The sequence below is a fragment of the Rattus rattus genome, chromosome 4, assembly GCF_011064425.1.
Source record: "Rattus rattus isolate New Zealand chromosome 4, Rrattus_CSIRO_v1, whole genome shotgun sequence".
NCBI classification, from domain to species: Eukaryota; Metazoa; Chordata; class Mammalia; order Rodentia; family Muridae; genus Rattus; species Rattus rattus.
The window spans coordinates 114,505,681-114,530,738 of record NC_046157.1 but is presented as its reverse complement, the minus strand read 5'-3'; the positions used below and the strand labels follow the sequence as shown (position 1 = coordinate 114,530,738).

The 25,058-nt window shown below is 43.1% G+C and overlaps 1 protein-coding gene across 1 annotated transcript in view; it reads left to right on the top strand.

Moving 5' to 3' along the window:
* Aff3 (AF4/FMR2 family member 3) overlaps positions 1–25,058 on the top strand; it is a 464,232-nt gene that overhangs the window by 300,153 nt on the left and 139,021 nt on the right. The window contains exons 9-10 of the mRNA XM_032900975.1: positions 11,007–11,043; positions 21,348–21,399. Coding sequence (XP_032756866.1) covers positions 11,007–11,043; positions 21,348–21,399 — 89 coding nt within the window. The remainder of the gene's footprint in view (positions 1–11,006; positions 11,044–21,347; positions 21,400–25,058) is intronic.

The following is a 25,058-nucleotide window of genomic DNA, read 5'->3' as shown; positions in this document are numbered from 1 at the left end:
GATGGAAAGTTGATATCTCCTTATTTTAATTTGCATTTCCCCAATTACCTCTAGCTTGAGCAATGGCTATTTCTCTTTGGGGATGGCCCATCCACATCCATGGCCACTTCATAAAAATGATTTGTAGTAACCGCTTTTATCTTACTCATTTGTCTAGTGTATATAATGGAATCGTTTTCTCACTTTATTTATGTGCCTTTTGTCTGAGAGAAGTATTAAATTTTTCTGTCAAGGGGAAGTAAATCCTCTTTTCCAACATTCTAACAAGGGTCTCTATTCTAATTTTAATATGTTTTTAGCTTTAAAGAAATGTGGGTTGGTGGGAGTAGCTTTCCTCTTTGTAGTGGCTAGTAAATTACTGTAGCACTGTTCACACATTAGCCCATTTTTCTCCCAGGAATTTGAAGTTCCCTATGTGTCAACATTGGAATTTATTTTAGGCCTGACTGGTTAGTTATATGCACACATACATTCATATATACACAGACATGCACGCACGCATGCATGCACACACACACATTTCTCAACATTGTAATGCTCTGCCTCAAAAATAGGTTTTGGGTGGGAAGAAGAGAGAAAAACAGGTTCACAGAGTTCTTCAGTCAAGAATCAGAGAGCGAACAGCCCAGGTTTCATTAACACCACCTAAGAAAGGAAGTCGCACGCCATGGGTGGGATTCTAAGCCAGACCCCTTTGAAGCGCTCAGAGTTTGAGCTGAACGACTTCTGTGACATCTGTTCCTAGTGACATCTTGACACACTTAGAAGAAAATTAAAAACTATCACATTATATTCAGGTCCACACATAATTTGACCTGAATCTATAACCATAACATCATCAGACACTCCTTTCTTAAATACACACATCTATGACTGAAGTTATGGTGTGAGCAGGCTCATCCCAAAGTATATTCTGCCGTTACTGTCTCAAAATGGATTCCGTTTTGCTCCATGTAAATACTCAAGTAGGACCTTAACTCCTGAGGTGAAACTGGAATATCAAACTACCAATGCAAAAATTTTATTTTGATAGCATTATTGAATTATAATTCACAAATGAATATGTTTTGGAATGAGCCAGTAAAATGGTTCAGCAGGAAAAGGTGATTGCTGACAAGGCCTGATTCCCTGAGATCATCCCCTAGGATCCACAGAGAGAATTTAGTCTCCTGACTGCCAAGGGCACACCATGACAGGCATATGCAATGTGCATATATGTTTGCAGGAAAATATACACACATGCACCGCATGCATGCACAAAGATCTGCCTTCTTCCGCAAACTTTAAGTGCATAATAAAGTCAATATATTAACTGCAGTTGTATTTCTGATATAGTATGCTACATATCATTCATACCTATGACATATATGTATACATGTATGTCACATACTACATACATGGTACATTTATATAGGCCTATTATGTGGAATGTTACACATGTGTGTATAAATATGTGAAATAAGCCAAAACCAAAAGACAATACAGTATTACCACTTAACGATTCTAAGTCTGTGAAGAATCTAGCATGGTCAGACCTACAGAAGCAAAGGATGGGATGGTGGTTTCCGGGGCTTGGAGTGGTCATGGAAGAATGAGACAAAAAGCACGTGTATGTTAACAAAATGAACATGCTCCAAGTGACCTCACAGAAGATGACGTGCCTGTGAAAAATCCAGATTTTAAAACAAATAGCTAAAAGTTACTTTTTCTTTTTTTACTGAAAAAATACCATTATGTATTGAAAGGGCAGAGAATTCCAAACATGAATGAAAACTGTCCTCTTTGGGACCACTATAGGGGTCATGAGACACCTCTAGGTTGAGCATTTACATGACTTTGTTTGCAGGAGTGTGAGTGGTCTTATGAACACCTCCTCTCAGACGGCCTCCCTGAAATATATGATCATTGTGTCTTATGGTGAGATGAGTCTGTTTCTCTTCCGGCTTTGGCTGTAGCATTGACACACACATGTTTTATTTCTCACCACTCTGGGGGATGGGGCAGAGCCTTGAAGTCAGGTTCACTGACTGAAATCAGACTCGGGGCAGGACTCTGGTCTTTAGGTAATCTCTAAGGATGACTTGGTTTCTTCCTTTGCTGGGTTCTGGAAGGACCCTTGCTAAGCTCCTTACTTGTCTTGTGTTCTCTGATTCCCTCTAGCCCCCTCCTTTGTCTTATCCGGAATATTGAAATTATATTGATCCTCCCAATAACTCCTCCTTCAGAACCACTAGCTGAATTAGATCTATCACAGCCTTTTCCCCCATGTGAGGTGGCATATTCCGGGCACTAGCAGCATCTTTGAGGATGGCAGGATTCTGCCTATCACAAAGACAGTTATTAGTGTTTGCAGTGGACTCTCCTGCTTCTGTACTGCAGTGTAGACTGCAGTGCTGGGGTAGTGCACAGCCTGGCACGGGGAGGCAGGTGCTTCCGCACTGGCTCTGCTGACTAGCAGTCCTAAGACTCTTCTCTCTGTGCTCCAATCTCAGCTAACTAATACCCTGACAGCTGGACAATGCCTCTGATTGATTAGACTATTCACGTTTGGATTGTTGAACTAGAACTGTGTATAGAATCTGAGGGGCAAAAAAATCTTCAAAATGCCTAGTAAACAATGGAATTAAGACCTCATTAAGATTAAAGGTGTCATCCGCTCTCCCAAAAGGAAAAGTCAATTTTACTCCACATACTGAACTTCTAGTGTCACTAATTTAATTAAACACTTCTGAGCATTTCTTCATTTTGCCTGAGTATTAAAAGATATATACCAAGCAAAGTCAGTTGGTAATGAACTTGGCTTTTGTTTCTGTCCTCTGAGGACTTGATTTGGAGTCACAGTTCCCTAGACAAACACCGCCCGGCATTTCTGCCCCATTCTTCAAATCTCAAAAGTAATTGGATTTGGTAAAGAAAACAATGCATGCCTCTCCTGTAAATTGGCTGCCATTCATTACCAGGTACTTCAGCCAAGAGAGAAGAAAATGAATCTGCCCATCCCCTCCCCCCTCATTCTGCAGCCATCTCATAAGTCGAAATGCAAATAAAGAGCTGGAAGGTGCGCTATGCTTGCTGTTCTGGGTAGGGATGCTCAACGAAACCCAGTGGTGCCTCAGGAGCAGTTTACGTGGTCAGGAGCGATAAGACTGGTGGACCAGCCCGCATCTGGAGCTATTCTTGCTGAGTGGTTTTGCAAAGCTCTATGTAGAATCCTAACACCATTCCTGAATCGGCTGCCATTTTCTTAATTCACCAGAAGGAGAGTGAGAACTAGCTTGTGTGGAAGGAAGCGCCTGGGGTTGGAAACCTTATCCCACATCTCCTCTGGGTAGCTGGCTCGCCTCACAACTCCAAAGGAGTTTGCAGGAAAGCTTCATGATTCTCGTCACTTCAAAAGGAAACACTTGAATTAACTGTAAATTCTCTTTTGTCAACGTGAGTCTCGTAGATACAGAATGAAGCAACACAGACTGCTTGGGGCCGGCAAGATGCCTCCGCAGGCAAAGGCGTTTGCTGCCTAGAATGAGGACCCCAGCTATAACACCAAGACTCACATTGTAGAAGGGAACTGATTCGTACAAGTTAACCTCTGACCTTAGCACATCTGCCCTAGCAATATGCCCAAACACACCACACACACGCACAGGCACACACACACGATAGATGATAGATAGATAGATAGATAGATAGATAGATAGATAGATAGATAGATAGATAGATAGATAGACAGACAGACAGACAGATAGGAGATAAATATAGTGGTAGATAGTGAATAGATGATAGATAGATAGATAGATAGATAGATAGATAGATAGATAGATAGATAGATAGATAGATAGATAGATAGATATTTTATGAAAATTAAAATGACTGCTGAAATTGAGCAGTTTCCTGTGGTCGTTAGCTTCAGGAGCCATCTGAAAATGCCTGTTATTTCTTATTTCTGGCTTTTGGTAATCCCAGCAATGAGCTGATAGACACATAAGGAGAAACATGAGTGCAGCCACCTTCCAACAGTCCAGCAAAGCCGAGGTACCCTCCACCTCACCAAGGGCTGGACAGGCGGCAGGGCCGTGGCAAGTGCTTGCTGCTCCTTGAGTTACAGAAACCAGAAGCCGGTGAGACCTATATCCTGAGAGGGAAGTAGGTCAGAGCGCACTGGCTGAGGCCTCACACAGCCTTTGGCATTACTTTCAGCTGGTCAGGGTCACTTGTGCACACCCCCACCTTGACTTCTGGACTCACTGGCACATCCCTGAAGTGGCCTGACAGTGGAGAAGACTGTGAGAACGGCGATACCCAGCAAGGGCCTTTTTCCCTAGGCAGCTGCTATCAGAAGATAAGAGACACCCTTTGAGGTAGAAGCTACAGCTTGTTGGTGTCTGGGTAGTTGGCGTGGACACAAAAGTGTTTCCATTTTTACTTTGGGACCCTTGGGAGAAAGTAGTGATCTCCCTCTGCCCTGACCGAGCCTGGCACTGGCTTTGTAAAGGAGCAAACCACACATTGTGGAGGCCTCTGGGATTTCACAGCTAACTACACAGAGAAGGGCAGCAGGTCCTTGTGTCTTGACAAAGCTAATGCCTGCAAGAACAGACTAATGACATGCAGGATGATGTCCGTTAAGAATGATGGTGAGGGACAGACAGATGGCTCTAGGTAAAAGGGCTTGCCCTGCAAGCTGGGGCTCCTGAGATTAAATCTCCATAAAAAGCCAGAGCCGTATCAAGCATCTGAAACTCCAGCATTCCTACCGAAAGACAGGAAAAGGAGACAAGGCTAGCCAGCTGGAAACCCTCAGGCCAGCTAGCCCGTATATGTGGTGCAGAGACCCAAGCAAGAGAAATCCTGCCTCAAACAAGGCTGAAAAGTGAGAGCAGACTCCCGGAAATCGTTATCTGACCTACACATACTCACACACATGGTGGGGGGGGGGGGATTAGAGAATACAGAAATATCATTTTTACCCAGAGAATGGCAGTCTGGGAATATTGGAGTCTAATGAGTTAGTGTTTTTTGAGCTAACATCTGGTGCTCTGTGCAGCAGCCTGAAGACGTCAGCACAATAAGGAATAGAGTCTGGGTTCGTCCCTATCTTTTCTACCGAACGCTTCTGCGGTGTTTTAGTATATTTTTTTACTAGCAATTATTTTAAGCATTTTCTGCTTCTCTACCTCTCCCCACGCAAAGCAAAATAGTAAGTCATTACTCGGAGGGCTTTCCACCTAAATTTTCGTCTCTAAGATGTAGAAGTGAAGATTCAGGTCAGCTCTGAGCTCACCCTGAGTGGATGCCAGTAGTTGTTCCGTGAGTTGGAGACTGTATCAGCACACAGACATCTTATTCCCACGCGCGTGGACAGTCGGGAAAGCCCTTACTGCTGGTTTTAGAAGGAGGAGCTGAGTCCCGAAATCCATGCCAGTTACCATCCTTGTCCACCGCGAGCTTCGCCACCCACGCCTAGAGCCACTGCCTACACAGCACAGAGAAGCTAACAGAGGCTCGAAATGTTGTCTGCAAATTGAAGCTAAAGCAAACTGGAGCCCATGTATAGACTCTAAATTAATTGGGAGAGTACACCGACCCATCTGGAGTCCTTAACTGTGTGTCCACAAATAAAGTTTGTTGTTTTCTTTTTTTATTTCAGAATCTATCCAAAGTAGGCCAAAGTCGTTTTGCAGATTAGGCTTCTGCCCATGGCTTACAGAGCAGTATATTTGTTTCGTCTCCACACAATGGTTTCTCAAAAACTGAGTTGCAGTGTTGCTCTTCCGAAGGTAAATAGCGCAAGGTTACTAGGAAAGGTTCCTAAGGCTCCTACGCACGTCACAGGCTACCCAGCTCCTACCCAACAGACTGGCTTACTCCATGCTGTTCCAGAGGAGCGCCTTCCTAAAATAGACATTTATTACTTGGGTTTGCATCTCACCGGTCTGATTGAATGACTCCCCCTCCCCTGTAGCAACTGCATTACTAGGCAAAATTTTGTAGAGACGCATCAAGTGAGGCCATAGTAGTTAATTCCATTTCACTAGATTCTTTTTCTACATATCAGAATTATATAGGAATTTTAGATCATTGGTATTGCTTCACATTTTAATTACATTCTTACCACCTCAGCTTATTCTTCTGAAACTCACTCTTATATTTTTAAAGATTTATTTATTAATTAATTATAAGTACACTGTAGCTGTTTTCAGACACAGGCGAAGAGGGCATCGGATCCCATTACAAATGATTGTGAGCCACTATGGGGTTGCTGGGATTTGAACTCTGGAAGAACAGTCAGTGCTCTTAACCGCTGAGCCATCTCTCCAGGTCCACTCTTACATTTTATGTTAAGAAAAAAGAACCAGTTTTTCGAAGAAAGAAAAATACAGTTCTCAAGACAGAAGTACACATTTCCATTTTAATACAAATTCAATCTGATTCAATCTCTATTTACCTGAGTAGTAACTCAATCTAACATACAGAGTAATGCTGGATTTATGCCCTTGCAGGTAAATGGTTATATATAATAATCTTTATGTCCATCACAGCGAGGTGACCACTGTTGCTCAGTAGAGCACGTCCAGTCAGGATGAGCCTGGAGGCCTCATCTGTAGGTATATTAGAGGTGGGGCACGTTGAGAGGCAAATGAGTTAGGTTCAAAGGCATTAATGCAACGTATTCGTGACTCAGTCTGGAAAAGAAAACCATAAACATCATATAGAAAACACAGGGTTGACTCTTCTTAACCTTGGGCTAGGTGACAGACTCTAAGTTGCAGTCCCTAACATATGAGCCACAGAAGGAAAGTTAAATAAATATAATAAAATGTAAGAGTTCTGTGCATCAGAGAACATTATCAGTAATAAGAAAAAGACTAGAAAACGGGGAATTATTGGCAGACCGTTTATCTGATAGGGGCACAGAACCAACTGCATGAGGAACCTTTCAACAGAATAACAAAAAGGTGGACAGTTACATTAAAATGAATTGCCTGAGTGGGTATTTCTTCAAAAATGAAAATATCCATCTCCCACGTGGAGAAATGCCCGACATTTGTAGGCAAATGCAAATAAAAAAGCACAAAGAACTACCACTTGGCTCACACAAAGACGGTCCGTGTGGTGAATTGAATCAATTCAAATCAAATCAGATTGATTCAAAATCAATTGAGAATAACAAGTGCTGTCAGGAGAATGGCTCCATAACAGGAAATGGTCTAAGTGCTTCCCAAAACCGTAGTTATGGAAGACCCCAAGTCCTACCTCTATGGACAGAACAGGGTTTCAAGCAGGAACTTTATATGGTCCAGTATACGCATGTCAAAAGCAGTATGGCTCACAGATACAGACACCGTACACACCTTTCGGCAGGTGGATGCTTAAAATACCTTTTTATATATCCTATAGTAGTCATCCATAAAGATGAATCCATGTTGTTTTTTTTTTTTTAGTTTTACATGAAACTTTATTTGAAATTCCAGGTCATGTTATCCAAGGCATTATAAACTTAAGAAAATAGGTAAATTTCTTAAAGGCATAAGGAAAATAAAGGAACATGGAAAAGTTTTTAAAATGATGATGCTTAGTAAATACCAGGAAATCTCTAAAACTGAAATATAAATTATATCCTTGATATATGCATTGTAGTTATATTACAAGTTGCTGATGAATGCTTTGTCTTTGGCTATTAATTCTTTTTTTTTTCTTTTCTTTTTTTTTTTTATTAACTTGAGTATTTCTTATATACATTTCGAGTGTTATTCCCTTTCCCGATTTCCGGGCAAACATCCCCCTCCCCCCTCCCCTTCTTTATGGGTGTTCCCCTCCCCATCCTCCCCCCTTGCCGCCCTCCCCCCAACAATCTAGTTCACTGGGGGTTCAGTCTTAGCAGGACCCAGGGCTTCCCCTTCCACTGGTGCTCTTACTAGGATATTCATTGCTACCTATGAGGTCAGAGTCTAGGGTCAGTCCATGTATAGTCTTTAGGTAGTGGCTTAGTCCCTGGAAGCTCTGGTTGCTTGGCATTGTTGTACATATGGGGTCTCGAGCCCCTTCAAGCTCTTCCAGTTCTTTCTCTGATTCCTTCAACGGTGGTCCTATTCTCAGTTCAGTGGTTTGCTGCTGGCATTCGCCTCTGTGTTTGCTGTATTCTGGCTGTGTCTCTCAGGAGAGATCTACATCCGGCTCCTGTCGGCCTGCACTTCTTTGCTTCATCCATCTTGTCTAATTGGATGGCTGTATATGCATGGGCCACATGTGGAGCAGGCTCTGAATGGGTGTTCCTTCTGTGTCTGTTTTAATCTTTGCCTCTCTATTCCCTGCCAAGGGTATTCTTGTTCCCCTTTTAAAGAAGGAGTGAAGCATTCACATTTTGATCATCCATCTTGAGTTTCATTTGTTCTAGGCATCTATGGTAATTCAAGCATTTGGGCTAATAGCCACTTATCAATGAGTGCATACCGTGTGTGTTTTTCTGTGATTGGGTTACCTCACTCAGGATGATATTTTCCAGTTCCGACCATTTGCCTATGAATTTCATAAAGTCATTGTTTTTGATAGCTGAGTAATATTCCATTGTGTAGATGTACCACATTTTCTGTATCCATTCCTCTGTTGAAGGGCATCAGGGTTCTTTCCAGCTTCTGGCTATTATAAATAAGGCTGCGATGAACATAGTGGAGCACGTGTCTTTTTTTTATATGTTGGGGCATCTTTTGGGTATATGCCCAAGAGAGGTATAGCTGGATCCTCAGGCAGTTCAATGTCCAATTTTCTGAGGAACCTCCAGACTGATTTCCAGAATGGTTGTAGCAGTCTGCAATCCCACCAACAATGGAGGAGTGTTCCTCTTTCTCCACATCCTCGCCAGCATGTGCTGTCACCTGAGTTTTTGATCTTAGCCATTCTCACTGGTGTGAGGTGAAATCTCAGGGTTGTTTTGATTTGCATTTCCTTATGACTAAAGATGTTGAACATTTCTTTAGGTGTTTCTCAGCCATTCGGCATTCCTCAGCTGTGAATTCTTTGTTTAGCTCTGAACCCCATTTTTAATAGGGTTATTTGTCTCCTCTGGCCTAATCTTCTTAAGTTCAATCGATGTTGTTAAAATCGATTTATTCGCCTGATGTGATTGTCATCTCCAAGGCTCACTGCCTCTGTCTGCTCACCTCGGCCCGGCCCTGGAAGCTTCTAGCCTTCATACAATCTTATCTAGGCCTGGGATGTGTTCAGCCTGTGAGGCTTACTGCTGAATAAGGGCACCCTTTCTTATTCTTTCTGTTCTTTGGCTGACTGATTCAACTCAACTCTTCTCCCATCTAACTGACTTGATCTGGATCCTCTCTTGGCCTCTGACTTCATTGCTCTGCTTGGCCTCACACTAACTTTGGCAGTCCGTTCTAATCGGCTGGCTTCTTCTCATTCTCTGGCTCATGATGTCTTCCCCTGTGACTAGCTTTTCTCTCTGCACCCTGTCTCTGTAAAACTCTCCTTCTCTCTCTGTACAGCCCCTCCAGAAGTCCCGCCTTTCCCCTCTCTTCTTGTGAGAGTTGGATATATCCTGTTCTGTCTAATCTTTCTCTGATTCGTCACGTTGTCTGCCACTCAATTAGACATCACTTTCAAACATGGCCGCTTCCATGTACAAACTAACTTTACCTTCCCTGCTAGGGATTAAAATGGGTGTGTGTGCTAAGGGTGTGTGTGCTAAGGGTGTGTGTGCGTTCCAGCCAGAGGGTTTAGAGGTGTGTGCTAAGTCTGAGACACACCACAACTAGAAAGAGGTTTTCACAGTAAACAACACAATCTCAGAGTTCACAGTGTGACCAAGTACCCTGCAACAGTAGCACACACCGGCCCCTGAAATTCTAAGTTAGGAGAGTTGTGAGTTCTAGGCCAGTTGTAGGCTGTATAGTGAGACCTTACCAAAGAAAGAAGAAGAAAGGCGGGTGGGGCGGGGTGAAGGTTGGAGAAAGGGAGGGAAGAAATGAATACTTGATACCAGCTCCAACCAAAACATACTTCCAGTGTGGCATTCTAACTGAAGAAGACAGGCTCGAAAGCTCACACACTGTGTGACTCCATGTACATGAGATGTGCAGAAAAAAAAAAATCTGAGAGGAGCCTGATATCTGTCTCCTGAAAGGCTCAGCCAGAGAGTGACAAATACAGAAGCGAATGCTAGCAGCAAACCATTGAACTGAGAACTAGGTCCCCACTGGAGGAGTTAGAGAAAGGATTGAAGGAGCTGAAAGGGCTTACAACCCTATAAGAATAACAATACTAGCCAACCAGAGCTCCCAGGAACTAAATCACCATCTAAAGAGTACACATGGACAGACCCATGGCTCCAGCTGCATATGTAGCAGAGGATGGCCTTGTTGGGCACCAGTGGGAGGAGAAGCCCTTGGTCCTGCCAAGGCTGGACCCCCCCCCCAGTATAGGGGAATGTCAGGGCAGAGAGGGAGGAAGGAGGGGTGGCTGGGGAGGGAGAACACCTTTATAGAAGAAGGGGGAGGGGGGAGGATAGGGGGCTTATGGATAGGAAACCAGGAAAGGGAATAACAATTGAAATGTAAGTAAAAAATATCCAATTTAAAAAAAAAATCTGAGAACACAGATGAAAGTTGGTGGCTGCTAGGGGATTAGGGGACAGTGGAGAGTGGCCTGAGAGAAGCCGCTTTACATTTGCGTGATGGAAATGGGTTGCGCCTGGGCGGAAGTGGTGGTTGTATGACACTGATACTGTGCTCTAAGCTGTCTGGGCCTTTTTGTTTCCAAATGTTTGTTTTGCATTATGTGAATTATCACCTCGATGAAGCATAACAAAACTTCAATCATGAAAAATGACTGAGGTCATCGACTGTTCCCAGACGAGCACATTCGTGTAAATGTTTCTCGAGAGTGGCTGGAGCCACGAGTGCAGACTTGGCTCTGCGTAACGAGTGATAGATCAGTAATGGACCTAGATCGTGTATTCAGCTTTGGCACTCACTGGATATTTCTTGTCTTTTCAGGACTCACAACTTGTATCCTCTGGACACAGTAATCCAAGTAAGAATGCCTCTGTCCCTTTCTGACGTCTCTCTATCTCTGTCTGAGTTGGGGGAGGGGAGCATGAACAGTAGGTTTCAGAGAAGCACCACACTCAGGGAACAGACTGAAATGAGGAGAGTGGTTGTTCCGGGGGCATGGCCTAAACGTTCAATAAGATGGCCCTGAGTGTGGATGGGAGAGGTGGCCAAAAACATAGAATAATGCATTTCAAAGTGATCCTTAAAGAAATGGGCACAAGGCTCTGCCAGGCCTTGGTTTACAGGAGAAACAAATCAAACAGCAAGCAACAAGGTGTCTAAGTTAGAAGAAAATGAATAGACAAAGAAGTCCGGTCAGAAGGCTTTGCAGTAAATGACCTTAGACTCTGTGAAGGTAGTGCACCCTTGCTAAATATACTTTGCCTTCTTCCAGAAATAGGCAGACTAGACTGCACTGGAAGTAGCCTTCTTATTGAACCAACGACTAATGAAGCACGTGGGTTCTGCCTTCAAAGACAGGAGCACTCTGAGGGAGTTTTCATTCTCTTCCTTGGCCCTACAGATTGGTATTAATGTTGTCTGGGGTATTAAAAATGCATACGCGGTCCTGCTTGTGTCCTAAAGGCAAGCTCGTGAGGACTGGTCTGTGGGTGTTTCGTGAGCAGCCAGTGAGCCCCTTGTTGCTTACAAAGCTCTATAGGAAGATAAAAATCACTTGGAGCTCCTGAGTGTGTCTGTGGAACTAAGACTTATCCACTGGACATCTGTGGGGCAGAGCTTGAGAAAAAAGATGTCCATCCATTGTACTGGGAGGCACCGTAAAATTCATGCACAGGTAGAAATGGTTGCTTGGGGCAACAATGGCACCGTGGCACACGGTATCATATCCCATCCCCTTTAGGGCTTTCTGGGACACAGGTACCTGTGGGGACTAGTATGGCTTCTCCTGTGACAAGTCACTCAATGTTTAATAAGCCTCTGCTCTGTAATATTAAGATGTTAAATATGCCACCGTATATCACATTTGAAAACACATGGTGTATGCCCGTGCTTTATAAGTTGGGAGAATGCCTGTTCAGATTGGCGAACTGTCCTTACTTCCTCCCCTCCCCTTTGGAATCCTCACTCAAGGACTCTGATGCTACTAAATCAGCAGCCACCCTAAGTACAGGAAGGAATGACACTTCGTGAACAGAGAGAAGGGCCCCTGCAGACAAACAGCCTGAGCAGCCAAATTAAAACTCACACAGAAAAAGTATCAACAGGAAGTATGTGTCAGAATGGGGAAAGAGCCCTTGGGAGCCCCTGGGTGGGCTCTGGGTCTCCATGGAAACACAGCAGAACAGACATGGACACCTGGGCTATTCCACACGTGCCGTCCTAAGTTCCCCATCCGAGCTAGCCACCCATAAAACTTCCCATTTCACTTTCCTTTCGAAAAGCTCAGAAATCCCAAACCACAGTAATGTTTGCTTTAAGGATGAACAGTTGACTAGCTCTCCAAGACAGAAACAGTAGAATCTAAGACGATGCCAGATTCGAGAAACGGGCTTAATTCTGTAATGGGGAAGGGGGCAACTTTTCTCTGCAAGTCGATTAGCCAAAATATTCTGCCCACCTGAAGTAAAGTCCCCTACTTTCCTTAGGGGACAAAAAGGGTATTGGGCTCTCGGCTCACCCATGGGCCCCTCTTCTCTTATAAAGTTCTAGGCAACAACCCTGTCCTCTTTACATCAGCCCTTCTTTCCCTGCAAGTCACGGGTGTTCTAGAAAACTCTGTCAGTGTCCTGATGCAGAAATGAACCCTAGAGTTGATCTCCCTGCTGCTCAAAGCAGTGAGAACTGAGGGGAGCCATGGCCTCGGAGATCAGTGTCCTTCAGATCAGACTTGCAAGTTCAGCAGTCTGCAGGAAGACCTGGAATCGATGTGTTCATTGAAGAAAGCAAACAGTTCACTGAAAAGCAAGTGGTTGCTGAATAAATGACTTTGAGAGTTAAAACTATGATCAATAAAGTAAAACATTAGGAAATGGGTGAAACCAATAAGCAGTGGTCGAAGCCCCAAATCAGGCATATACAACAGAACCCCTCATTGTTTTTCTGATGCGCAGATGGGAAAGATCACAGAAGGCTAAGTAAAGCAAAAATTCAGAAAATCATCACCAAGGTCCAATTGCTAGGGAACACCAGAAAAAAAGTCGAAAAGTAAACCTCAAACTAAATAGCATCCCCCGCACCCCACCCCACCCCACCCCATCCCCGCAAAAAAATTAGCTCTACACAGTTTAAAAAACACTTTATGTAAAAGGAAAAAAAGAAACTGTACACAGATTGAATAAAAGCAGAATTCTGACATTCGGATTACAATGGCTATCATGTGAGCTGACTTACAGAAATGGAAGAAAAGATAGAAAGTAGGGTAGAGAGCAAAAGAAGAAATGTTAAGTCACATTTCTATAAGTTAAAAGAATAGAAATTAAATTTTCCTTGGGCAGGTTTAATATCAGACTGAACATCGTTGAGGTAAAAAAAAACACTAATGAATCAGAACTCTGAACTTGGGGCTGGAGAGGTGTCTCAGTGGTTAAGAACATTGACTGCTCTTCCAGAGGTCCTGAGTTCAATTCCCAGCAACTACATGGTGGCTCACGACCATCTGTAGTGGGATCTGATGTCCTCTTCTGTCATGTAGGCGTACATGCAAATGAAATAGAGTGCTCATATACATAAATGAATAAATCTTGAGAAAAGAGAAAACTGAGCGTAAGAAATTATGAAGAATGCAGCCTTGGAAGGCCAAAAGCAGAAAGTAGACCATGGAAGTTAAGAAGCCCAGGGAGGAAGCTGAGAAGTCTACCACAACACCTCACTGGAATTCCCAAAACTCGGGGAGGGAAGGGTCCGTGGTGAAGGACATGGCGGCTGAGAATTGCCCAGCTGGAATGCTAACCCAAAGGTGGATGACGAGGAAAATGGAAAGAAGGCAGATGTGGAAGAGGGAAGGATTAAGCACCCTTGAATAGATTTTGTCTGTAAGAAAGACCCAAGCTGATCTCACAAGTGCAGCGGTGGAAATCAGCAGACAGTGGACGTCTAGCTGCAGTTAGCTGAGGCAACACAATATCAATTGAAAATCTAGGTGGGTAGAGAGAGAGCTTCACAGTCAAGGCTGGGTGCCACTGGTGCAGCGGACCAGAGTTCCATGCCGGCTCACGGCCCCATGGAATCCCAGATCAGAGACTCAGCACCTTCCTGGTTACTCACAGAATTCAAATTAAATATTTTATTTCGAAAACCGAAGGCAAAACTCAAAGGCATATCATGGCATATGTTTATATTATAATTGTCTAATTTTGAAAATTATTTATTTTTATATAAAAAAATTTACACACCTAGTCTGAGCAGTTCTGCCTACAACTGTTCATTTAGAAAATGGTTGTTCAGTCATTTTAAAAGTAAAATCATTTTGCACATGGTAAAGCTGGCTGCTTTCTACCAAGAATTCCACCAAACACAGGAAAAAATAAATCTGACCTGGCACCCACTCTCAGAGAGCCTTGTAGGAAGGGCAGACATTCCCCACTCGATACATTTCAAAGTATAGAATTAAGAAATTCTATTTGTCCTAGTATTTCCAGATTCTGTTCAAATACTAATGTAATTCACCGTGGTAATTATGAAAAGAAAATACGTTTAATCTAAGATATTGAGAAAATACATGATAAAATTCAATATATGTAATTCAGGGGAAAAAATGTCTTTTAAGTTGAGAATGAAAGACCAACTCATTCCCAGGAACAGTTACCCAAGGGTGGAAGGAAGAATATTTATCAGATTCTGTTCTTATCTTCTAAAGCTTTGACAAAGGGACCAGTTCAAAGGGACCCAGTGTGACAGAATCCTTGATCACAGCTATAAACTAAGAAAGGGGAAAGGTGTTCGTTAGAATGGAAATCCCAGAACTGGTTTCCCCGGAGCGATGTGGCCGTCAGTATATTGATAGAACACTGAAAACCCCCACAGATGAATTATCAGAATTAATAAGAGGTTTTAACAAACTATTGAGAAATATTACAGACGACCTAGCGTCACGTACAGGTGAGCATTCCTTACACAGTGAACTTGTAGATTCAGTACAATGCCAATCAGAGTTCAAACTTTCACACATACGGAAGTTGGCAAGTTGAGCCTCGAATTTATACGATAGAGCAAAAGATGAGCAGAATAAGTCCTTACATGAAGAAGAATGAAGACTGAACCTTGCCGTACCAGTACTGAAAACCTAAGGAATGAAACTAGCAGGAGAAGGTGGGGGACGGACCATGAGTCCATAGGAACTGGAGTCTCTCTGAAGCTAACACTGTGGGTCTGTTGCCAAATTCTTGGAATGAGAATGAACACTTGGAATGAAATTTCCTCTGCCATGTATAAAAATTACCTCAAGTACTTTTAAGAGGCCAGTAAAACTATATGCTTTTAGAAGATAGTAATACGGTTTCTTGTTGGTATTTCCGGTGAGTATGAGAACTTCAAAGGAAACTATTGGCCACTCTCATTTTTTTCCGAACAGCAGAAACATCATTCAGTCAGAAATACCAGAACAAGAGTAAAAGACTTACACTGGGATGTTTTATCCTATTCTTTTAAACTTATAATTGGTGCTTACCATGTTTAAAAATTCACCATTTGTATTGGGACAACGAATCAAGGCACTGAATAAAAACTGAACATCAAGAAATAACACAGAAGAGTCGGTACAAAGTTTGCGGTTAGTTCTCAAAGACAGGCAAACATTGCAGTGAGATCTCATTCCACACTTCGATATTCGAAGGGCTGTAAATTTGGATTTACCAGTCCAGAACAGGAAAGAAACTCCCACAAAAGGTCCTCATGAGGAACAGTGTCCGTAACTGTTTGCCAACATATCATTCACAAAAAATAAAAGTCTTAATGCCCATCACAAGCAGTCTGGTCAGAAGCTCACTGTGTACCTCTGTGGCAGGATGCTGCCAGTACCAAAGCTGGTGGCTGAGTGTGGAAGCCTGCTCCTGAGTGTCAGCAGCAAGTCTCAGAGGACAGTATTATAGTACAGTTCCATCCATATAAAGTGAGAAACTGCAGTGACTAAGGAACATGTACCTGGTGGCACTTCTATCCAGAAAGGAACAGGAAGGTTGAACTGGAATCCTCTTTCTAGCTAGCTCACAGAAAGGCAGGATAGAGGACAGAACTCACCGGAGGCGCTCAGGAGGCATTCAGAAGGCCCTAGACTACTTTGTTACTAACCCACCTAGAAGGTGTTTCCATAGTTCCTTTTAATTTTTAAAAACTTTTTTCCATACACAAATCACTTACATATGCATTATATGTGCATTAAATTCACATACTGTGTAGCAACCTTTTAAGGAAGATTGGCCTGGCCTTTATTAAGAAAACTGGACCCATGGAGCAGTGGACTGCAAGAGTGAGAGCATTTGTATAAATGCGGGAGCATTGGCCTCCTTCTGCATGGGTCAGCCCTCACTGCCCTGTTGATTATTATCTTGTATTAGGCTCTAAGTGCTCATGATTGGTTTGTAATTTCTCTAATTGACCTAAAAGCAAATCCAATAATTAATTCCTTAATTCATATTAATGACGATGGCTCATTAATGATTGTGGTTGATAAGCTATGACTATTTTAAATTTTGACAGCATAAAAAAAAAAGATATAGCTGCCTAGAGGTGAGAGAGAAAGGAGGGGAGAAAAAGAGCTGTGATTGAGCCTCCTCAGCCATTAGGAGTGCCTGCTTGGTTCCCAGCACCCACACAGCAGCTAACCCCTGTCCTTATCCATTTCCAAGACAGCAGGCACTCTGTTCTCTACAGCTCCTGTGACACAGTTGCGCAAGCAGGCGAAACGTCCACGTACATTAAATAAAATTCATAATTATTCTTAAAAGAAGCAGATTAGTCAAGAAATAGAAGATTATGCTCTGTTTGCTCTTCAGAGCATATAAATCTTTGGCTTCTTTTTTAATGGGAGAAATTAAAGATTAAATATGCTTAAAGTCATAAATAGTAGAAATGCTAAAAGTAAAAACTGAATAAATGAACATTATGGGGGGACAGTTTATTACATTAATGAGAATAGATGTTATCTAAAGTGCGGATACATTGTTGACAGTGGTAATTGGAGGGTAACATTTAAAAACAGAAGCAGGTGAAGTTACTGCTTTTTGCTTGAACTCATTTTGGCCATGCACAGGAATTACTGGTGATACAGTTGGGAAAATGTCACAAGATGGCCAGGTTTCCCTCTGAGAGAGAAAACTCAGCATACTGCATGTCTATCTGCAGGGGAAGGGAAGGGGACCTTTTCTAGTATTTTAGTAATTTCGATAACATTTCAGTTAAAAATTCCAAACCAAGGCACAGTTCCTCAGTCTCGCTAGAACCTGCTCACCTGCCAGTGTTTCCTTTAAATTGTGCTTTTTCATTATTTTTAAACTTTTTATACAGTGTGTTTTGAGCATTTTCAATTCCCCCCACCCCCAGTCCTCTCAGATCTCCCCTTCCTCCCTCTCCACCCAGCTTCATGTTCTCCTTGTTTGAAAAATAAAAAGACAAGACATGAAACCAGAACAACAACAACAACAGGACTCAGAAAGCCATGGACTCCACAGGTCGATTTGATTCCCTTTCCAAACTCATCACCCAGCAGGGCACTGGGTGTCTTTAAAGGAATGGGAATCAGTTTTGTTTTTTTTTATCTTTACCTCCATGAGGTAAAATACCAGGCACATAGGAGCCCTCAGGATGTGTAATCACTTATAAAGGAAGCTTCATAATGTTTTAAATGACCTGCAAGATGATCGACCTGTTTCATGCCTCAAACTCTATTGAACTCCATAGTGACTGCACCTTACAAGTTCTAAGCTGCGCTCGGCTCACGCATCTTCTACTTACATGTTAGTGGTTGGGCTTCCGGAGACATATGTGACACTAAAAACATGTATGTCATACACACACATATATGGTGGATAGGTTGATCAATGGATAGATGGAGAAGGAAGGGAGAAAATAGAAAGGATACAGAGATGATAGGTAGATAATCTATAGGTAATAGATTATCTATAGATAAAAGACAGATATATAGATATTATCTGTAGACAATGTTATCTATAGATAATAGTTACATAGATTATATATAGATATGAATAATCTAGATAATAGAGCGATTATAGATAATGGATACATAGAGAGGTTATCTAGAGAGAGATACATAGGCATTATATTGATTAGATAGATAAATTATAGATAATAGATCAATACATAGAGATTATCTATTGGTATAGATGATCTATAGGCAATAGGAAGATTATGGATACATAGAGATTGTAGATAATAATGAGATATATAGATATTGTCTATACATAATTTATAGATATTAGATTATATAGATAATAGATGCATAGAGAGATTATCTATAGGTAATAGATAGATAGATAGATAGATAGATAGATAGATAGATAGATAGATAGATAGATAGATACTCAGTGAATAAAAGTGCTTCTTACCAAGCCTGGTGACCTGTACTCAATGCCTGAGATCTATGATAAATCCTAGATGATAGAAGAGAAACAAATCCCAGCGATGGTCCTCACACATACCTGCTATGAATGCCCTACCCTCATGGGGCACACACACACACACACACACACACTCACACACGCGAGAGAGAGAGAGAGAGAGAGAGAGGTAAAAAACATAGATTAATATCCTTATATGCATTTGCATAATCTGTATGCATTTTCACAGATATCTGTATGATGCCTTCTGTGGTTCCTTTCCTCCTTTTCTCTCTGCAATTCTATTCCCATAGGCAAAATGGCCATCCTGTACCTCTTCTGCCTTACTTTTTAAGGAGCAATGCAGATTCCACCCCCACAGCCCCGAAAGAGAGTGGTGACATCCTAGAGCTAATGTAGGGTGCCTCCCAGGAGTGCTCTCTGTGGGCGCAGACAGCCACCTGCAAACTCTTGGACCTGAGGCTTTCTGATCGCCTCTTGTGGCTTTTCCCTGGAGGCCTGGTGAAGCGGTGACGATTCTCAGGTAGCTCGCGCCCTGAACGTTTCAAATGAACTTCAGAAGTTGCATCACCTCAATTTTCAAAGATGTTGGGGGTTTAATTTGCTTGAGGGTTTTTCCCCTTTGAAAGACAATATAAAAGGAAAAGGAAAAGAAACCACAATCCCCATCTGAATCCGGCCTCGCTTCTCCCCAGAAAGTGCCACTCCCTTCAGAGTCTCGGAGAGCACCCACTATCAGACTGCTCCCGCACTTGTCCCATTTGGCCCCGTGCTCTCCCTCCTATGCATCCAACCTCTTCTGTTTGCCCTGTTGCCACAACATCAATGCTGCTAAGAGGAGAGATAATGAGCTTCGGCTGTGTGCCCATGCTGAAGCCAGCCCACAACACCTCCAGCCCCAGACCCCATGTGCAACCCAGCGTGGGTCCTCCCAGCCTGGCTCCTTGGCAGGATTATTGGTCAAGGTAAAACATCCATGGAGACGCCCAAATGAGGTCTTCCTTTATCTAATAATGATTCCTTTGTTTATCTGACAGGAACTGTTGGATATGTTTGCTGTCGGGTACTGCTGAGCCTGTCTGACAGCTTCCACTGTGGTGGTGCCTTAGTGTAACTGTTGACAGCTCCTCCCTGGGAAGAGTAACCCATTCCTCCAACTTGGGGGAGGGAGGAGAGTCCACGTATATAGGAATTAAACCTTCATTTCATTTTGTCTTACATAACGATTATATCTTGGGATTGTCGCAGGAATGGTGGTTGTTCTGGGAATATGATTCTGGAATGGGCTAAATTAGGTTATTTTTCCAGCATGTAGGCCCCTTGACCAGACCTTACCTATCTCCTAAATGAGCATACCACAGTTCTGCCCAGAAGACCCAATTTAATGTAAAACTCAGGGTGTCAGAGCAAGCCACAGTCTGTCGAGTTTGCTTTTATCTGAACACGTTTACCTAGGTCGAGCGCCAACTAGTCAGGTTGGTATGGATGTAGGTGCTGTGGTGGGGTTTTTTTTGTTTTTTTTTTTCCTCTCCTTAATGAATGGAATTTGGACTGAGTATCTGCCTCTCCTGAGTATTGTGGCACAATACAGACACACAGCCTAGTTAAATCTGAGCTGCATGTGTGAGACTGCCTTTTCCTTCCTCAAAATTGTTTAAATCTCCTGCCGGAAAACACAGAGTAGGGCTTTTGAGCTCAGTTTGGACAGATTCTTCGAGACAAGTTCATTGTATATTCCAGGAGGTCGTTGTCCCCAAAGTGATAATGACCACAAGCCAGTACTGATATCACAGTGCAGGGTTTGGATAGGAGGGGCTAAGCAGAAGCAAAGGATGCTGGGAGGTGTCAGGCCGGCCAGGAATGCAAAGAAGGTTAGCTGCTGCCCCTGGGTTATTTCCTGAGCCTCAGCCTTTCCTGTTGGGTTTGTTCTACAGTTGGCGCTGTAGAGGCGTATGTAGTTCCCACAGCATGAGCAACCCTTTCCTTCTACTGCCGTAAAACCAGAGGAGCTCCTTACAAAAAGGAGGGTGCACATTTCAAGCCACCAGTTGGTCCAGGATTAAGTATTACCTTATGCTTATGTTGTGAAAAGAATCTGGACTGCTTCCAAACTCCTAAAACTAAATCTCTAACAGCCACGTCGCGTAGAAATGTTCTTTTGCTTGCCTCTCTGGCGGTCAGAAAGGATTTCTGGTTTATATCGTATCCTGCTTTTATTGGGAGCCCCAAAAATCTGCTGCCAGAGTCGTCCGGAGGGGTAAAATGCCTGAACATCTCACGACTGTGGCTTCAGTGTTTTGTGAAATTCCCTCCAAGTTCTAATTCAGCCTGACCCTATTTGGCTTGTGTTAGCAGAAGGGATCGGAGTTCAGAGTGCCTTGGATGTACAGCGCTAATGAGTATATTTCCTTCAACTCTCCGTGAAATGTAGTGGAGAGAAACTGATTCCATCTGTAAGATATTCATCTCCTGGCAAGGTCTGCGCTCCATGTCTCTGCTTGTTTGCAAATAGCTCCTTGGTACCTACTCAGGGCCCTGTGCCTGGGTAATTGTATTGCCAAAGCGAAATCTTTTTTTTTTTTTTTTTCACATTCGGTTCTCAAACAATAAAAGATGTTTTAAAAGCCTCCTGCTGCACACTTTGAAAGCTTGTTAATAGGAGCATAGAAATGTTTAATCTTACATCTTAAGGATTGTGAGACTGATGTTGGTGTCTTTTTCTCTCTCTCTCTCTCTCCACTTCCTTTTTAAGAGAAAGCTGATGCGGAGCCAGAGAGTCCAGACAATGGCACGTCGAACACTTCGTAAGTGTCTTTCCGTCTCTCTCTGAGATGACTGTTCCTTAATATGCCTTATAAAATGAAACAGTGCGAGTATCTTGTAATGGTGGTAATCGTGGTGGAAGGAGGAGGCCTGCGGTTCTCTTTTTTCATGATAATGTTCTTTTAAATGCTTTCGGTACAGACACATTTTGAGGTTTTTCTGCTTCAGCATAGAAAAGGGATCTTGCAAATGCAAATGTTCTTCTTTATAAAGCAGAAATATAATTAGACCGGAGAGTGAGTAGGGGGAGAATGGAGATAAGCCCATCAAAATTTGGCTGGAGACTTTTTAACACTGACTTAAGATCTGCAGAACTCTGCGCGCGCGTGCGATGGGGGACGGTCTGTCCCTCATACCACATACTGCGAAGTACCCAAGTCACTTTAAAAGCTTGCCTGCCATCTGCAGTCTCACCTCCGAAGTATGTGACAAACCCAACTGTAGATATCGCTGAGATCCCAAGAGCCCATTGATGTTTTTAAGTAAAGTGCCTTTTTGAAGATGAGAAAAGACACTTAGAAGGTACATATGTGTTCCTCGTTCTTAGGTTATAATCTTTTTCTCCCCTCGGACTTGAAAGAACATTAAGTGTGTTTTTAATGGTTAATATGATCTCTAATCCAGGTACCAGAGTTACAGATCAGGTAAATGCTTGCCGGGGCGTGGGGTACAGGCTTATGATCCCAGCACTGGGCAGGAGGTATTAGGCAGACCCATGGGGCTCAGCAGCCAGCCAGTCTAGTCTACCTGATGAGCTCCAGGCCACGGAGTCCAGGCCCAGTGCTGGACATTAATTATTAATTATTATTATTGTCATTATCATCTCATATGCCAGTACTCGACACCATCGAAGGACAAACTAACACATGGCTGTTTAGTCAGGATCCACCCCAGGCGTCCTCTTTAAAATGTCTGTTTTGATTGCCTTTGGGGAGTGAAACATGTTTTATTACGGAAGTGACTTTGTGATTTCGTCTGTGTCTGGATCAGTGCTCTCATTGCTACCTGAAGTGCTCTTCCTTAGCTGCCACAGCCTACGGGGTAGTATGGCGTTCTAATTTTGTCCAAGATCTCTTTCCGTCTGTAGAGCGACTCTGCCTCACCCAGAGGGGCTGGAGGTTTAGTAATAGGCATCTCCTCTCTAGGTTGTGTTTCTCGGGATATGGCCCTTTAAAGTTCCAATGGCTTTTGTCGTTGTTCTTTCTCAGAAATAGTAAACATGACAGTCCTAAATGATTAAGATGTTGCTGATTTTAAATCGTGCCTCAGAACGTGATGGGCAAAGAGTTTTAATGCCATCTGGAGGCATTCTACAGAACTGAAAAGGGTAGAGTCGCTGAGGAAGTTAGTCATTTTGCGTACCATTTGGACGAAACAAAAATGTATACAGCTAGAGGCTAAGCTGTCGGTAAATTAGCTGTGTTTTATTCGTTATCTGATAAGAGCACTGATTATTATGAAAAGCGGCAGTCTTTGAAATGCCTAACAAATTTTCATCTGTCTTGTTTCACAGACAGATAAAAAGAGCATCGGAAATATGTTAGGGAACTGTCAGCCTACATATTGTACTTAACTTTACATATTTTAAAGTCTCACTCACCAGACACCAACTTGACTCACGCAATTTGACGTGCTGCTAGTGATGCCCGCTTCCCTCCGTTATGTTTCTATGACATCCGCTCCCTGCAATGTTGGTTTTCACCCCTCGGCGCCTTATTTCTTCTAATGTATAAAAATTAAGTCAGTTATACAAGGCGTTAGGTTTTAGCCCTCTGGTGATGTCAAATCCTCTGCCTTCCTCTGTCACCTGCATCATGGTTGCCACTCAAGTCACAGGAACAGGAAGCTGGGTTTACAAGGCTCTCTTAAAAAACAGGACACTGTGGGCTTGGAGTCTCCTGGAACCCTTTGATGACCTTCGGTTACACTCAGGCAAGAGGAACACTGCAGTGGACAGCTAAGACTCCAGTGCCTTAGACATGGGTAGAGTAGACATTCTCGTGCATGATATTATACAGACCTACTCACGTTTCTGTAAATACTTACTGTACATACATACATGAGCATATACACACCCAACACAAAAATATATACATATACCCCCCATGTGAGTTTAAGGTTAAGTTAGAGCCTACCTTAGAAACATATAATCTTGAGACAAAGTCTGGCTGTGAATTGGAAGGAAAATTTTAAAACATTGAACAACTTTTTTGTGGGAAAGGTGTACTCCTTGTGGGCTACTGTTACAAAATACCACAGACTAGATGGCTTAACCCAAGACAGAAATGTGTTTCCCACAGTTTTGGAGACCACCAGTCCCAAGGTTGAAAGGGTTGGGGAGGTCCGTTCCTTCTGACAGTTGGAAGGGGGCCCCCTGAGTTCCCAGCCCAGCCTCTTACTCACATCAGCACAGGTCTGTCCTCTCTCTGTGCCTTCACAGCATGCCTTTCCTACACGCCACTCTCTCTGGGTCTCAACACCAGCCATGTTGATTAAGGCCTACCTTGTTAACTGTAGACGTCACCCTGATGGTTTCGTTTGAACATGACTACTTCTATAAAGATTCTATCTATCTCTAAATGAGGTCACATTCTGAGATATTAGTTCTGGTCTGAAAAGAAAATGTCCCCCGCAGGTTCTGGTTTTGAACACTTGGTTACCTCCAGCCGACACTATTGGGAAAGATTTGGAGACATTAGCTCTGGGACTTAGAAGCTCACATGAAGGGAATCATTGAGAACCTCTCATTCTTGGTCCCTTCTGTCCCTTTCTCTACTTCCCGTCCACTGTGAGGTGAGGACTTCCTCTGCCACTTGTCCCCGCTGCCCTGATACAGGGCCAAAGCTCATAGGGGCAAACTGTGGGCTGTACCCTCTGAATTGTGCACCGGAATAAACATTTCCCTCCTTTAAACTGTGTCTTTGAGCTGTTTTGCCACAGCTCCATGAAAATAACCAGCACAGTACTATAGTTAGGAGGTCATCCATCCTGCAGACTTGTGGGGGAGAGGACATTTCAGTCCTCCGCAGCCCTTCAGTGACAGCGACGGTCAGACTGTGGAAAGGGATGTTCAGGAATCAGAATTTAACAGAAATGCACTGGAGAGCTGTCAGATTGAGGATGGGGCAAAGGGAGAGAGTTTGAGTGAGATAGTTGGAAAGTTATGTGTTCCCTGAGGGCTGAGCAGACTTAAACTGTGGCCTACAATTGGCCAAAGCAGAATGGGCCACACCTGCAATCCCAGCACTCGGGAGGCAGGAACGAGAGGGTCATTGCAAACTCAAGGCTAATCCTGGTCAACAGGCTTCCTCCAGAACAGCTGAAAGCCACAGATCCACAGAGTTCTGTCTCCATAAACAAATGGGAAACCAAGTGGGGGGGGGCACTTTCTAAGGAAGCGCCTTCCCTCCTTGCTGCTAATTATGCTGAGCTGTAAATGTGCAGTGCATGGTGGGACAAGGAGATGGAGGAAATACCTGAGATTTCCTTCAGGATTAATGAGCCAAGAATCCAAGAAGACGAAAGGAGCCATTTAATATTTAGACACAAACAAAACCATAGAACCCGAGAAAGAGTTTCAGTGACATCAGTAATGGAAAAGCTCACTTTGCACACATTACAATTCCTGAGGATGGGAAAG